This window comes from Rana temporaria, chromosome 1 (assembly GCF_905171775.1).
Source record: "Rana temporaria chromosome 1, aRanTem1.1, whole genome shotgun sequence".
In the NCBI taxonomy this organism is placed as follows: Eukaryota; Metazoa; Chordata; class Amphibia; order Anura; family Ranidae; genus Rana; species Rana temporaria.
The window spans coordinates 387,611,115-387,628,899 of record NC_053489.1 but is presented as its reverse complement, the minus strand read 5'-3'; the positions used below and the strand labels follow the sequence as shown (position 1 = coordinate 387,628,899).

Genomic DNA, 17,785 nt, shown 5'->3' with positions numbered 1-17,785 from the left:
GGAGAGCACAGGGGGGCCAGAGAGTGCAGGGGGCTGATGAGCACAGGGGGGCATGAGAGCACTGAGGGGGCTGGGGAGCACTGGGGGGGGATGGAGAAGCACTGGGGGGGCTGGAGTTCAGTGGGGGAGTTGGAGATCACTGGGGGGGGGGCTGAAGTGCAGTGGCGGGAGTTGGAGATCACTGGGGGGTGGGAGTGCAGTGGCAGGAGTTGGAGATCACTGGGGTGCAGTGGCGGGAGTTGGAGATCACTGTGGGGGGGGCTGGAGTGCAGTAGGGGAGTTGGAGATCACTGGGGGGGGGTACTGGAGTGCAGTGGGGGGGGTTGGAGATCACTGGGAGGCTGGAGTGCAGTAGGGGAGTTGGAGATTACTGGGGGGGGCTGGAGTGCAGTGAAGGGAGTTGGAGGTCACCGGGGGTGCTGGAGTGCATTGGGGGAGTTGGAGATCACTGGGGGGGCTGGAGTGCAGTGGGGGAGTTGGAGATCACTGGGGGGGGGGGCTGGAGTGCAGTGGAGGAGCCTGAGAGCCGAGGGGGGGGGGGACACTTGAGTGCATGGTGGGAGCCTGAGAGCACTAGGGGGCAGTAGAAAGAAGCTGGATAGGAGGAGTCGCTGCATACACACTTTTTCTCCTACAGCCTCTGAATGGAGGGAGAGAATGAGAAGCATTCAAAGGCTGTAGCTGAAAAATAAAGAGATGGATTCTTCTACTGTGTGTATGCAGCGACTCCTTCTATCCAGGCGCTCAAGAACGCACTCACTTTTCCTCCTGTCTTGCGGGCGTGGCTCTTGCAGATCTCGTCCCTCTTCATGGTCACACAGGCAACGTGACCTGTAGTCTCCGCCCCCGGCCCCAACTATAATGGCGGCCGGCCGGCGAGCCGCATAGAGGCCGGGTGAGTGGCGGCGGCTCAAGGAGCAGTTCAGCTGCCCTGACCCCACAGACACATGCGGCCCGACGGCCCCCGGCCCACCGGGCAAGTGCCCGGTGTGCTCTATGGCCAGTCCGGGCCTGCTAGTAGCAACCAAGAGCTACATTTGCAATATCGTGATTTCACTGTGATGTAAGGTGACAAGATTTTTTAAATGAAATCCAGGGACATATTTTTTTTTTTACTAGTAATGGCAACAATCAGCGACTCTCTGCCCGTCGACGCCCGCCTCACAGCCTCTTAAGTCTTACTCTTCGGGCCCCGGATACTACTGGATGGGGAGCGGTGGGAAGGCAAAGAGATAGGCAGGTGGCTGGCCAGGATTTGAGCCAAGGCAGAAGAACATGCGAGGGAAGCTGAATGGGCATGTGCCCGAAACTGAAGAAATATTCCCTCCGCTCCGACCAGCACATGATCATCAGAAAGGGGCACAGATAGCGTATCTCCTGTACGCTACGCCGACGCAACGCAGAGAGGCAAGCACAGAATTCACAAAGCACTTGCTCCCAAAACTGCGCTGGGTTTCCTAGGCGTAAGCCGGCGTAGGTGGAAGTGGCCGTGAGCCATGCAAATGAGGCGTGACCCCATGCAAATGATGGGCCGAGCGCCAGACAGATACGTATAATGAACGGCGCATGCGCCGTCCCGTGTTGTGGTGCATTGGCAGCACATTCACATACAGTACCTCCCAACTTTCCTGCATATATACCTCTGTCCTGCAGTCCCACAGTACAAGGGCTTTGCCCCGAATCACTTCATCAGTTGATGATCATATAGTAACTTCCAGCGCATCCAGCACAGCCATTGATTGGCTCAGTTTAGCTGCAGAGAATGCTGGCAGCTGTCATATTCAACCTGTGATGTCGGGCATGGGCTGGACTGTTACCCAGACCCACCCTTTTGTCAAGAAACCAGTGTATAAGGAAACAGCCCTCATTTATACATTGCTGGTGGGGAAAAGATGCCAAGGTGTAAAATCAATTGTGCATTCACATACTGTACCCAGGGATTTCAGCACTCATAGCATGGCTTCTGTAGGTAAAAGTTAAAGTAATATCTCTCCCACTGCTGCCTCCCTGCTCTCAGACCCAGGACAAGTACTGGTCTGGCCCAGTACATCATGTTCAAGGGGAGGTGAGCTGCACCTTTATCCTTATCTACTTCCTGGTCAGGGAGATTGGGAGCTGAAAATGAGTGTGCACTTAAGCTGGCCATACACCATACAATTTTCTTATTTAATTTCCTTTAGATTTACCTTCAACTGTGTAGTACAAGCAGTGCCGATTCTGACCTCCCTGGGGCCCTAACCAAAATTCTGCTAAGGGGCCCTCTATGGCAGCGAAAAATGGGCGTGGTTTATGTGAAATATTGGGCGTGGCGCACATGGGCGTGGTTTGGATGGGTGTGGTTAGAGTTTGAGATGAATGAGGGATGGAGGGAGAAAAAATAAAGAAAGAAAGAGGGAGAGAAAGGAAGAGGGAGAGAAAGAAAGAGGGAGAGAAAGAAAGAGGGAGAGAAAGAAAGAGGGAGAGAAAAAAAGAGGGAGAGAAAGAAAGAGGGAGAGAAAGAGGTGTCGCCAGCGAAGCCCCTCCTTACATCAGGTGTCCCCAGCGGAGCCCCTCCTTACATCAGGTGTCCCCAGCGGAGCCCCTCCTTACATCAGGCGTTCCCAGCGGAGCCCCCCTTACACCAGGCATTCTCAGCGGAGTCCCCTCTTACACCAGGCATTCCCAGCGGAGTCCCCCTTACACCAGGCATTACCAGCGGAGTCCCCCCTTACACCAGGCATTCCCAGCGGAGTCCCACCTTACACCAGGCATTCCCAGCGGAGTTCCCCCTTACATCAGGCATTCCCAACGGAGTCCCCCCAAACATCATGTATTCCCAGCGGAGTCCCCCCTTACATCAGGCATTCCCAGCGGAGTCCCCCCTTACATCAGGCATTCCCAGCGGAGCCCCCTTACACCAGGCATTCCCAGCGGAGTCCCCCCTTACATCAGCCATTCCCAGCGGAGTTCCCCCTTACATCAGGCATTCCCAGCGGAGTCCCCACTTACATCAGGCATTCCCAGCGGAGTCCCCCCTTACATCATGTATTCCCAGCGGAGTCCCCCCTTACATCATGTATTCCCAGCGGAGTCCCCCTTACATCATGTATTCCCAGCGGAGTCCCCCTTACATCAGGCATTCCCAGCGGAGTCCCCCTTACATCAGGCATTCCCAGCGGAGTCCCCCCTTACACCAGGCATTCCCAGCGGAGTCCCCCCTTACATCATGTATTCCCAGCGGAGTCCCCCTTACATCATGTATTCCCAGCGGAGTCCCCCTTACATCAGGCATTCCCAGCGGAGTCCCCCCTTACATCAGGCATTCCCAGCGGAGTCCCCCCTTACACCAGGCATTCCCAGCGGAGTCCCCCCTTACATCAGGCATTCTCAGCGGAGTTCCCCCTTACATCAGGCATTCCCAGCGGAATTTCCCCCTTACATCATGTATTCCCAGCGGAGTCCCCCTTACATCAGGTATGGTCCCCCAGCAGCAGAGACTCTCTCTGCCGCCATTACAGTACAGAGTGGACAGTGGAGGAGCCGGCCGGGTGGCTGCCAATAGGTATTGAGCTGCGGTGCCGCCCAACCCCGCCCCTTCCCACATCATTTCACAGACAGACGGCAGCAGGGCGTGAAGTGGGCGGTGCCACAGCTCAATTCTTTTTGGCAGCCACCCGGCTTCCTTTTTTTTGGTCTTCAAGAAAATAGCGGTCGGCGGAGACATTGGCCCATATTCTCTGTAAATGTCCGCGGACGGCGCATAAGGCATTTACACTCCGCCGCCCCAAACTACAGGAGCAAGTGCTGTATTCCCCAAACACTTGCTCCGTAGTTTGGGGCGGCGGAGTGTAAATGGCCCGGCGTAGCCACGCGTATATTCAAGGGGGCGGCTTCTATTCAAATTAAGCGCGCCCCCGATTCTAAGTAACTGCGCATGCGCCGGGCTTAAGAAAGCCCAGTGCGCATGCTCCAGTTCTCGGCGGAAAACGTCAATGACGCCGACGTGTGCGTCATTGACGTAAAGTCGTATTCAAGAACGACTTGGGGAAACGACGTAGCCGACGGAAAAACACGACGCGGACCCGACGCTATCCGTAACATGGCCTACGTGGGACATGCGGAAACTTACTCCTCATATAGCAGGAGTAAGTTTCCGCTTACGCAAACGGCGTTAGCGACGGGTACGCGACGCGAAATCGCTCGGGAATCGGCGTAGCAGGCTCATTTGCATAAACAAATGAGACCTTCACGTAAATGCCATCTAGCGGCGGGCGGCGTAATTACATTTAAGATCCGACAGTGTAAGTGACTTACACATGGCGGATCTTAAGTGTATCTATGCGAAAATGATTCTAAGAATCAGTCGCATAGATACACGGGCCAAAAAAGAGAGATACGATGGAGTATCCTGAGATACTCCATCGTAACTTCTCTCAGAATATGGCCCATTGTCTCCGCCCGGCTGCGGACCTCTAGCGGCAGCAGGGGGCCTCAAGTAATTTGCGGGGGCCCTACGCAGCTTGCGTAGCAAGCGTATAGGGCGGATCGGCCCTGTGTACAAGGGCCTGCCTGATTACACACAAATTGAAACTGTTTAGATTTGACCTCATAATATATGGTTTTGGTAAATCTAAAGGAAATCTATAGAAGAAAATTGTATAATGTATGGCCAGCCTTAGTGCACTGAAAAAGAAAACAAAGCTGTGACAGAGCCAGCTACAGAAAGGTGCTTTTACATAGGTAAGCATGTGAAAGATGGTAGAGCTTTGGGCAAGGGGAGGTCAGAGGAGAGATGTGTGTGTCTGTGTCTTTGTATGTGTGTGTGTCTTTGTATGTGTGTTTGTGTGTCTTTGTATGTGTGTGTTTACATGTTTGTCTGGGTTCTTGTATATGTGTGTGTGTATGTTTGTATACAGTTGTATTCAAAATTATTCAACCCCCACTGAAATTGATTGTTTTGGCCAGTTTGACATTGATTTTGATCATTCAGTCATCCTGCTTACAATTAAATCAAAGAGGCACGTGTACTGTAGGTCAGACAAATATAACATAACATTTATAATGAAATAACCACAAATGTCTTTTCTGTGCTCACATCATTATCAGTTTTATTCAACCCCCAAGTGACATCCAACCTTAGTACTTAGTACAACATCCTTTTACAGTTATAACAGCTTTTAAACTTGAAGCATAGCTTGACACAAATGTCTTGCAGCGATCTACGGGTATCTTCGCCCATTCGTCATGGGCAAAAGCCTCCAGTTCAGTCACAGTCTTAGGCTTGCACACTGCAACTGCTTTCTTTAAGTCCCACCAGAGGTTCTCAATCGGATTTAAGTCTGGTGACTGCGATGGCCACTCCAAAATGTTCCAGCCTTTAATCTGCAACTATGCTCTAGTGGACTTGGAGGTATGCTTGGGATCATTGTCCTGTTGAAAGGTCCAACGTCTCCCAAGCCTCAGGTTTGTGACGTACTGCATTACATTGTCATCCAATATCTCCTGGTACTGAAGAGAATTCATGGTACCTTGCACACGCTGAAGCTTCCCTGTACCTGCAGAAGCAAAACAGCCCCAAAGCACGATTGACCCCCCACCATGCTTCACAGTAGGCAAGGTGTTCTTTTCATCATAGGCCTTGTTCTTCCTCCTCCAAACATACCGTTGATCCATGGGCCCAAACACTTCTAATTTTGTTTCATCAGTCCACAGAACACAATCCCAAAACTTCTGTGGTTTGTCCACATGACTTTTGGCATACTGCAGTCGACTCTTCTTATTCTTTGGAGACAGCAAGGGGGTGCGCCTGGGAGTTCTGGCATGGAGGCCTTCATTACGCAGTGTGCGCCGTATTATCTGAGCAGAAACTTCAGTACCCACATCTGACAAATCTTTTCTCAGTTCCTCAGCAGTCACACGGGTACTTTTCTCTACTCTACGCTTCAGGTAGCGCACAGCAGTCGAAGTCAGCATCTTCTTTCTGCCACGATCAGGTAGCGTTTCAACAGTGCCCTTTGCCTTGAATTTGCGAATGATGCTTCCTATGGTGTCTCTTGGTATGTTTAACATCTTTGCAATCTTCTTATAGCCATTGCCCTTCCTGTGAAGAGTAATCACCTCTTCTCTTGTCTTCCCGGACCATTCTCTTGACTTCACCATGTTTGTAACCACACCAGTAAATGTCTAGAAGGAGCTGAGTATCACAGTCATTTTAAAGCTGCCTAATTGGTGCTTATTAGGCTTTATTGCTGCTCCCTGACATCCACAGGTGTTTTCAATACCTGATTGAAAACACTTCAATGAACCTCTGTTCTTCAGAGTGGTAGTCTTTTTAAGGGGTTGAATAATTGTGTAAATGAAGAATTCACAAAATAAACATTTACTACTGTATTACAAAACCAATTGATGTCATTTTAGTTGCATATGGTTCTTTAAGAAGTCCTTGTAGGATTTAATTATTAATACAATTACAAATGTACACTAAATTCCCTAAAACCCTTTACAGCATTGGGGGTTGAATAATTTGGAACACAACTGTATATGTGTGTGCTTGTTTATGGGGGTGTGTGTGTGTGTGTGTATGTTTGTATGTGTGTGTGCCTGTGCTTGTATATGTGTGCGTGTTTGTATGTGTTTGTGTGTGTCTGTATGTCCAGAGGTTATAGTTGAGGAGAGGTGCAATATTGAAATGTCAGTAGATGAATGGACTCTGTACCTAGCATACTCTTGAACCCTGTACCCCTGCATAACTTACTGCAGAACCCACCTTCCTGTACCTAATGCACTCCAGAACCCTGCACTCTGTACATAACGCACTCCTGAACCCGGTTCTTTGTACGCAACGCATTCCTGAAACCTGCACAGTTTATGCAAAACCGTTTGTAATGAAAGTTTTTTCTTCTTTTTTAATTAAAATAATCATGATGGGGTTTGTATGTGTGCGTAAGACTCTTGTGGCGCAGCAATCAAATCGAGGTACGAGGAAACTTGGGTTTTGTTTAATAACGCCAATTAAGCCGCTCCCACTTCTGCTGGGGTGTGCTTAGTGCACTGTTGGTCGCTTCCTCCCTTAAGTGTCTCTCATTCAGAAGTTCAAAAGTTGTGAGGTATGCATTTAGAATGTCATATGCAGCACAACTGATTTGAAACACATGCACATTAACGCACCACAACAAAACATTCCAAAGCAAAACACATTAAGCTAGTAGTTAGTAAATTTACATGTAGCGCTACCCCCGCAGGAGCCGCTGGTTGTTTGTGGGATTGGCGTATTGAGTTACCTTGCAGGGTGTCTAGGGGTGATACTAGACACCCCTAGAGGCAATGAGCGAAGGTCCAGTCATCAATTGAATTTTCTTCAATGCTTTATTCCAAGGCCCAACATGGCCAACATCAACATAAGACAAGATAGGAAAGGTTGATGAAGCATGAGAACAACTTTAGTATCAGGCCTTGGATATGAAAAAGAGCAGTCTCGCTCTCCGTAATAATGAAATCAGTTCGTCGCCACTCTAGCCAGAGTGGGTAAAGTGCCCCCGAACAGACCTCTGCCACAAGCCTGGCAGCCAAAGTGTCACTTGCAAATTGCTGGGAGGAACAGACCTCTGCCACAGGCCTGACTCTGGACCTCTGCCACAGGCCTAGCGATTTAGGGTGCAATAATTGGATTGAGCGAATCCTCCCAGTAAATTCAGTTAAGGTCACCAGTTGACAGCTGCAATATACCTGTCAGTATCGTGGTGACCAGATCCCCGATGGTTCGTTCAGGCCTCCTGGATAACCTCTCTCCGGGTTCTCCCTGAGCCGATTCCCCACCGCACAGCTCTCAGCTTAGGATCCTCTCAGCAAAGGTTGGGACCCAGCAAGTCGCTGGGGCCCCTTTCAGCACCAGGATAAAGCTCTGCATGGTGTGCAACTCCGGCCAGGTAGGCCATGGTGGCGGGGTCCATGGATGCGCGCACCCTGAAGGTGGATGCCGCACCTGGAACTCGGACCCTGCGAAAAGGACTTAGAATCAATGGCGTCTGCCCCAGATATACCCTTCCCCAGCACGCCCAGCGAGAGAAAAACTCCTCTAATTGGCTGCTGGGCAAAAGTGGCTCTGCCAGAACCCCTCTAGCGCCAACTGCCGCCCAGAGGTGGAAACGCACCCCTGAAACGCAGACCAACAAGCCAGTTCTGAAAGGACAACAGCCCTGCAATTTAACAAATTGTGAATGGGAGCAAAATAACTCTCCCATTCCCCACTAACTTTAGCGTAGTGCCGGTACTGAAAGTAAGGGGGTGCTACATATAACATGTATGCTGTAGCCTGTGCGCAATCACATTGAAAATAATATTATTTGTTGTCTAGCCATGACCACTGCATACATGCATGTTCCTTAGTATATCACTCCCAGTGGGGTAAGTTACCTTGCAAAGTGAAATTTAACCTATCCTAGTAAATGAAAAATAAAGTGAAAGTTCACTTTGAACAGCAAAACCATTATGAAAAAATAAAATAAAAAAAATAAAGGATTGAACGATTAAATGCAGCAAGACTTAATTTCATTCACTAAGCTAAATGAATTTTATCTTTGCAAAAATATTTTTCTTTTTTTGCAAACTGAAGGCTGGCCATACACGAATGTCGACCGGTTCAGCAGGAACTGGCTGAGATTCAAACCCTTAATGATCAGCCTGAATGTACCAATTTGATTGACCGATGCAACTTGGATGCAACCAGCCTGCCGGGTTTGCTTGCAATTATCGCAAGCAGCTGCTAAAGGCTGCTAGCGATAATCACTGTCTGCTCCTGGCGAGGATGGCTTCCCCTGCCGGGAGCAGACAATTGCTCGGCAGGAGGGATTCCACTGTCAGCATTGTCTGGGGATAGCGAGCAAATTTCTTTCCTGCAAATTCCCATCATCTATGCCTGGTCTTAGATCAGTAAATGAGATAAAGTTGTGCTGACTTCAATCAAATAATTTTGTGCAAGCAAAAATCCTTTTTTTTTTATTTTTTTGTAAAACGTATTTTATTGAGTTCAGTCACATCTTACAGTTTAGCAATACTCGTTAGTAACAGTGACGTACATTTTTCCATTACAACAAAACAACAAAGAAAACACAAAGAAATATCCGAAGGAGCGACCCTACCCAGGGTCCACACCGGAGGAGGGGTGCCATTCAAGGCCTCCAACAACCGCACCCTCCAGGCCCAGGCCCCCCCGGCCCCCGCATTTCACAATGAGAATCACAGCGCTGGCGCTATTGTTTAGGGCGCACACACGTGGGTTGTGAGCCCTGCCGTGCGTTGCCATCTCAGCATTTCGGGGGCATTAACCATGTCTACAGCAACAACTGTAAAAGTGCTTAACCATTATAGAAAATAATAATAATAATAATAATGATAATAAAAATAATAATAAAAATAAAAGAGAGAGAGAGAAAGAGAAAGATCGGAATCTCACCAAAGATGCATGAGGGATCCACCCCGTCCGCACCGGGCCACCAGTCGCCAGGCTATCGCGTTGAAAGAAAAAAAACGGTTATGTTAAGCAATGTCCGCGGTCTACGCTCCGTATCAAGGGCGGTTTACATTCCTGCTGTGACCCAGAGTTGGGTCCGCTAACTTTAGCAGGGATTCGTCCAAACTAGAGGGGATATAATTGGGATCTGAAAAATGATCTGTCCAGAGAATCCATCGGGCAGTGTACAAAAATCCTTTTTAAAAATGTTCCTTGCACATAATAAGACATTCTTTGCAAAGTAATTATCATTATTTTTTTTAACTCATTAGCTTTGCAAAGCTTTGTGTGTTTCCTGAAACATTAACTTAATGAAACGAAATCACAAAGGAAGAAAGAAGAGATATACTCGGATACAATAGAAAAGAACAGCTTTGTACAGCAGTGCCATCTGCTGATCTGGATATTACAGTCAACTCCTAAAATAATTTTATGTATTAGGTAAAGGCTAAGTACAAAAAAAGAAGGCAAAGAATAAATAAATGCACCTATATTTGCGGCAAATGGGCCATGTTAATTGGAACACAGGTGCAGTGCTAGGCTCCTGCAGACTCTTCCTCCAGCTCTATGGGGGTTATTTACCAACAGCAAGTGCAAACTACAAGTGCAAAATTGAAATTGCACTTGGATGTGCAGTCTCTGTAGATGTGAGGGGGACATGCAAGTAAAATAAAAAAACAGTATTTTAGCTTGGACATGATTGGATATTAAAATCAGCAGAGCTTCCCCTCATTTCAGATCTGCCCCTCAGATTTACAGAGACTTCACTTTCAGTGCAATTTCAAGTGCAAAGTGGATTTGCCTTTTGTAAATAACCCCCTATATCTGTACCAAGGTATGGACTATCTGTTAGAGAGCTGGAGGAAGTGTAAAAGGTCCATGAGTGCAGTTATCACCACACTGGGGTTCCAATGAGAACTACAAGTACATCTGTCACAGTGGCAGACGGGACTTGTAGTTTGTTCATTTACAGATAGATGTAAATAATTGATGTGGCTGTGCGCAGGGGTGTATTTAGGTTTTGTGCTGCCCCTAATTTAAATATGACCCACCCCTTCCTGTCAAGGCCACACCCCTTGCGGTTTAAGACCCACCCTGAAATTTTCAAGTGGGGACATTATGTTCTGATGCCCTGGGGGGGATGGGGGGGCAAGGGATTCTCTTATTTTGCATAGATTTCCTCTCCTTCCCTGTTTGGCTATGGGACATGAAGTGGAGGGAAATCTCTGCAATGGGACAGGGATGGTAAAAAATTAGAAGCAAAGCCCCCCCCCAGAGTTGCAGAATGCCAACCGCCCACATACTGCAAGCAGTGCTGTGCATGGAGCCTGCATCTGTTTTTCCTAGGTCTTCTGTGTAAATAGGAACACATACCAAACATTTAGTGGGGCTTTCTCAAATCTGACTGCAAAAAATAAAATAGCAGTATCCATACGTGTCAGACACTAGGACACCGGAAGTGACGTTTGACGTTTAACCTCCCTGGCGGTATGATTCTGTCAGAAAAAACATGCTAAAAGCGGTACCATTATTTGCAAGGAAATTTGGCGTTTTATATTGTAGGTCTGTAATTTTTAGAAATAACTCACTTAAATCTGACCAAACAAGCTTCTAATAGGCATCCCGGGTATGACATTTTTTTAAAAACAAAATTATAAATTATAATATAATAAATAATTATAAATAATTATAACAAATAATAATATAATTATAATAAAAATTATTCAATAATGTAATCAAATCAAAATCACTGAAATTTGCTCAGTTGCAGAATTGTTGCTGTCATTATTTTTTTTTTTTTATGACGAATTTCCCCACAAATCGCTATCGCACAATTCTGCAAGTGATTATAATTTATTATCGCTGTTTTTTAGCTGATCTAAAACTATTTTTGACATAAAGGGACACTTTTGGTTGCTATGGACAATCTACAGTTTGCAGGGAGAAAGAAACGTTTTTATTATATAAAATGACATGCATGACACAGGACAGACCACTAGGGACAGGGGGGGTGTGTTTTTTTTACATACAGTACTGTAATCTATAAGATTACAGTATACTGTATGTAAGGTGTTTGTTTACTTTTTTGAATTTGGCGCCGTTCTCCGTCCCCGTGCGTCGTAACGTCGCAGGGAACGGAGATCGGCGTCACACGGAGGCACTGTGTGAATCGAGCGAGGTCCTGCTCGCTCACACAGCGCGGTGGCATCGCTGGATCCAGGGACAAGGTAAGTAAAACATGCCTGTGGATCTAGCGAGGCAAGCCCGAGTCTGACACGGGGTTTCCGCTCGCAGCAGGAAAATCTAACCCCGTGTCAGACTCGGGAAGACCGCCAGGCAGGTTAAAACATATTACACTAGAGAGCCTCCTCTATGTTTCCTCTACCCTGCCTGGTGACACTCTTTGGAGCAAGTGATTCCATTGGTTTTATTGAATGCTGCTTACCTTGCAGCCGTAAGGTAATTTGCTAGCACACCTTCGGGTGTCACCATACACCGAAGATTCACCAACGAGTCACCTTGCCACCTGCTGATGTCATTTAGCACCCAGCACTTCACTCGCACTTTGCAATTTCTTTTTATTAAATTGCATTACCTCTTGGACTGAGTCGCAGTTGCATCATCCATCATTGGTGTATATCAGTTATGTTCAGTCATTCATGTTGATGGGAGTATAGCACCATCCTGCGATTTCCTCTGCAACTGCATATATTATTTTTATGCTGCGATTCTATTTCTGCACCCAACACTCTACTTGCACCTTGCAATTTCTTCACCTCTTGGACTGAGTCGCAGTTGCACCATTTACACTTTGTAACAATTGGACAATCTTGCGGTTCCATCCACCATTCATATGATGTGTTTTTACTTACATTATACAGTCACCTATATGTATGTATTTGCACTCTTATTCAGTTCACCGTTTTATTCATCCATCATTGTTGTATATCAGTTATGTCCAGTCATTCATGTTGATGGAGGAATAACACCATCCTGCGATTTCCTCTGCAACTGCATATATTATCTTTACGTTGTGATTTTATTTATGCACCTGAGTCACCTTATCTGCACTGTTTGCACATTCATTCAGTACACCTTTGGATGCAAATTTTTATCTTTCAGTCAGTCTATTTGCACATTCATTTATCAATTATACTATTTTGGTTATTTATACATTTTGCCAATTACACCATTCTATGCTATTGGAGCGCAACACCATCTCTTGATTTTTTCATTGTCTCACTGTGGGTAGTGGTTGGCCCATACGGTAGTTGCCGCAATTTACCCTCTGCACACAGTGGACCGGATTCAGAAAGAGATACGACGGTGTATCTCCTGATACGTCGTCGTATCTCTGAGTTCCGACGGTCGTATCTATGCGCCTGATTCATAGAATCAGGTTACGCATAGATATCCCTAAGATCCGACAGGTGTAAGTGACTTACACCGTCGGATCTTAGGCTGCAATTACAGGCCGGCCGCTAGGTGGCGCTTCCGTATTATTACGCGAGGAATATGCAAATGAGAAGTTACGCCGATTCAGAAACCAATGACCGCCCGGTGCTTTTTTTTTTACGTCGTTTGCATTCGGCTTTTTCCGGCGTATAGTTACCCCTGCTATGTGAGGGGTAGCTAATGTTAAGTATGGCCGCCGTTCCCGCGCCGAGTTTTGAATTTTTTACGTCGTTTGCGTAAGTCGTTCGCTAATACAGATGGACGTAATTTACGTTCACGTCGAAAGCAATGACGTTTTGCGGCGGATTTTCGAGCATGCGCACTGGGATGTTTTCAAGAACGGTGCATGCGCCGTTCAAGTAAAACGTAAAAAACGTGGGGTCAAGGGAAATTTAAATAAAACACGCCCCCTACATCCCCATTTGAATTACGCGGCCTTATGCCGCAACACATACGCTACGCCACTCTAACTAAGGGCGCAAGTTCTTTGTGAATAAAGAACTTGCGCCCAAAGTTAGATCGGCGTAACGTATCGGAGATACGTTACGCGGGGCGGACAGATACGCCAATGTATCTGAATCCGGCCCATAGTTTCCACTGTAGCGCAGGAATAACTACTTTACCCATATATAAAATAAATGTTTCCGTTGTGCATATGTCTAGTATTCACATTGAACAGGAATTGGCTTTTCACATGATTGGATAATTTATTCATTCTGTTTTTTACATGAAGATTTTCAGCTCCTCTAGTAACTTAGCCTCCTTATGTCAGCAACACTTAATAAGCCTATTGTCTATTAGTAGTCTTGCAGGTAAGAGCAGTAAAATTAGGAAAATATGGTTGTTCCTATATACATGAGTACTGTACAAGGTTCTTTTTTTTAACCTTTATATAATGTATGGATACAGAAGTAGATCTTTTTCTTTCTTTTCAGAAACAAATGGAAAAGTACCATATTTTTACTTACAGCTAGTAACAATGTAATTAAAGCAAAGGCTACAATTTTTTTAGGAAATGTAAATGTAGGCATTTGCAAGTAATTGGCATGTTTCTTCCCCAATTGTTATATGAACAGATTTTTTTTTTTTTTTCAAGCCGTCCAGTGGAGCAAGATGTTTTAATTACTAACTGGAGGAATGAAACCAACCTGAAAAAAAATAAAAAACAGGAGCAAGAGTTTAGAAAAAAATTTCAAGTAAGTTTCTTCATTATTATATTGTATTCCTTCACCTGAATATTGCACTTTTATCTTTCACAAAGGCAGCATTTTACTAAATTGCTTAAACTGAAAATGAACTTCCATCAGCAGTAAACACTTAGGCCCGGATTCACATACATCGGCGCATATTTATGCCGCCGTAGCGTATCTAATATACGCTACGCCGACGCAGCGCAGAGAGGCAAGCACCGAATTCACAAAGCACTTGCCTCCCAAACTGCACTGGGTTTCCTTGGCGTAAGCCGTCGTAGGTGGAAGTGGGTGTGAGCCATGCTAATGAGGTTTGACCCCATGCAAATGATGGGCCGAGCGCCATACAAGTACTTAAAACGAACGGACGCATGGACGCATCCCAGTGCGCATGCACAGAATCACGTCGGAACAACTGCCTAAGATACGTAGAATCACTGCCTACGACGTGAACGTAACCTTACACCTAGCCATTTTCACGTACTACGTAAACGACGTAAAATACGACGGCTTGCGTTCCCTGGTCCATACTTTTGCTTGGGTTGCGCCTCCTATATGGGGAATAACTTTACGCCGGACATACGACTTACGCAAACCGCGTATATTATGCGCCGGGTGCAAGTACGTTCGTGAATCGACATATCTCCCTCATTTCCATATTTAAATAGGAAATCAATGGGAGCGCCCCTTGCGGCCAGCGTAAATATGCGCCCACGATACGCCGGCGTAGGAAAGTTAACGTCAGGCGGATGAAGCCTATTTTCAGGCGTATCTTGGTTTCAGAGTCCGGCGCATAGATACGACGGCGCATATTTACGCGGCGTATCTCGAGATACGTCGGCGTAAGTGCTTTGTGAATCCGGGCCTATCTTGTTACTTCAAGTGACCCTGTTGCTAACTCCAAGTTGCTATGAAAAGAAGATGAGTATTCACTTTTCTGTATGTATGTTGGTGGCCAGTTCAGTGGAAGGAATCACAGAAACATGATGGGGCACACACTATGCAACACACCAGGAAGTGTCTGATAGCACTGGAGCCCAGAGTTCTGCAAAGAGCAAACTTTCAACACACCACCTACCAAACAAATAAATAAATAACCATTCATCGTTTGCTGGTACCTTTCAATTCAAATTTTAGTTAGCAACAGGCTGCTTTAACACAATTCTAAAATATTTTCAGAAAGCAAGTTTTGCTGAAAAAAAAACAAAAAAACAAAACAGTAATGCACAAGTGGAAGTTGCACTATAGCTTAATAACAGGGAAGGTCTCACTGACTGCATCTCAGTACATATCCCTCCCTCCTCAGGTCATGACACAATGGTGCTGGTAAATGCTGTTCTTTGATCTTTGTAAAGATACATTGTATACCTGTTCCATGGTCCTAATAAAGGCGTATACAGCACTTTATACTGGAATTTAATGTACAGTGATAGTAGACTACCACAGGAAACACTTTGTCACAAAAGCAGCAATTCAGATAAAGGGGCCCTGTATCGTAAAAGAGCAACAGAAGTGCAGTCTCATCAGTGGCCATCAGTGCGGCCTCATCAGGGGCCATCAGTACGGCCTCATTAGGGGCCATCAGTACGGCCTCATCAGGGGCCATCAGTGCGGCCTCATCAGTGGCCATCAGTGCAGCCTCATCAGGGGCCACCAGTGCATCCTATCGGTGCAGCATATTAGTGCTGCTTTATTAGTGCTGCCTTATCAGTGCAGCCCCATCAGTGCCACCTCTTCATTAGCCATCAGTGTTGCCTCATCAGTGGCCATCAGTGCAGCCTATTAGTGCCAATCAGTGCAGCCTCATCAGTGCAGCATATCAGTGATGCCTCATCAGTGGCCATCAGTGCCATTTAATCAGTGTCCCCTCATCAGTGGCCATCAGTGCAGCCTATTAGTGCCCATCTGTGTAACATATTAGCGCCCATCAGTGCGGCTTATCAGTGCCGCCTCATCAGTGGCCATCAGTGCCGCCTCAACAGTGGCAATCAGTGCAGCCTTATCAGGGCCCATCAGTGCAGCCTTATCAGTGCAGCCATATCAGTGTCCATCAGTGCCACCTCATCAGTGTCCATCAATGCAGCCTTATCAGTGCCCATCAGTGCAGCCTTTTCAGTGCCCATCAGTGCAGCCTCTGTGTGATATCTGGACTTGTGTTTGCTACCACTGATTGTAATCATAGGATTTTTTCACTTATTTGTATAATGACTAGAAAGCCCTAGTCATTATATTAATAAGTGAAATAATCAGTGGCAGCAAAATGAGAGTACAAGGAGACAAGGATCATGAAGGATGTTTAAAGAAATTAAACAAATAATATTGAAATTATGCCATACCTGGCTGGGGAGCTTCCCTCCTCTCTTCTCTGTGCTACTGTACTACCAGTACAGGAGGACGTTGCATATGAAAACTTCCTCCCAAGGATGCCACAGAGAAGGGTAAGTGGAGCATTAGGCTGCAGTACCAGTGCCACACTTAGTATTGGTGGCCGCCGCCAGACCAGTTGTATTAAGTGTGGCCAGCAGCTGGTGCTCTGTCCGAACGTCCTCACCCGGACAGTAATTTAATGCCAACAGGCATCAGTGCGGCTGCTTTGCCTCATGGACCCTGCCCCCCAGCCCGTCTGTCCCATAAGATTGGCACTACAGCCAGCGGGGACTCTTTTTTTTTTTTTGGAGCCGGGGGGGAAGCTGCTTTATTCGTGCCTTGTTGGCCTAGGCCAAGATGCAGCACTGCACTTTATCAAGCAACAGATTAAACTGTAAAAATGCTTTGTTGATTTTCCAGGATGCCGCAATTCAGGCGGCAGGAGAGACCGGTTGTCCTTCTGGCTTGTTTGATTGTTTCTTATTTTGGATACCGACTGTCAGGATAAGTACTCACTGAGGCCGAGATGCCGAGAGCGGCTCACCTTTGCGACTCTGCGCACTTCACCCCCTGGTGGTGGAACAGCGGGGAAGGGCGCAAAGAGGCACCGGTTACCAGCAGCAGACTGAGAGTTGATAGCAGATCAAGGTGGCGTTGGTCAGCGGACTCAGAAGGTAGAAAGTAGCAGATACTGGCAGTGGGTCAGGTACTGGAAAAGTTCAAACAACTGAGAGCACGTTCAGGCAGGGACTGTAAGCAGATCCGGGATGCAAGCCAGAGGTCAGGGGTTGGAGAAGGTAACAAAGTCTGAGGTACAAGCCAGAGGTCAGGGGTTGGAGACAGCAGCAGATCCAGTGAGACAAGCCGGGGGTCAGGTGCAGGAGAAAGCGTAGAGTTGTCAAGGTCAAATCCGGGTCAAACAGGTTCAAACACAGGTTCAGGAAGGTTTACACAAACAGGAGCTGACAACAAACCAGCAACCCGTCATGAGACTGGGGCTGGCTTAAGTAGACAGGGCTGGGCTCTGATTGGTGCGCTTGCGCCCGTGCACGCGCCGTACCGCAGAACTGTGCATGCGCGTGCCCCGTTCGTGCACGGGCATGCGCCGTAGCACAACTCGTCTGTTAGAGCTGCTGGTTCTCTCTCGACACAGACATGCATCTGACGGTATTGAAAATCGTTGGACACAAAAGTTCCACCTTGTTTAGTTAATGCTACCCTGTCACTCTACCATTGGGGGGGTTGCAGTTGTGCCTCTTTGTCCTGATTACTTTTTGTCATTTTT

At 46.9% G+C, this 17,785-nt stretch overlaps 1 protein-coding gene across 1 annotated transcript in view; it reads left to right on the top strand.

Moving 5' to 3' along the window:
* Nucleotides 1–14,193, top strand: part of LOC120911917 (FYN-binding protein 1-like) — a 274,505-nt gene extending 260,312 nt beyond the window's left edge. The window contains exon 6 of the mRNA XM_040322563.1: nt 14,040–14,193. Coding sequence (XP_040178497.1) covers nt 14,040–14,178 — 139 coding nt within the window. The 3' untranslated portion in view covers nt 14,179–14,193. The remainder of the gene's footprint in view (nt 1–14,039) is intronic.
* Nucleotides 14,194–17,785: the final 3,592 nt, after the last annotated feature.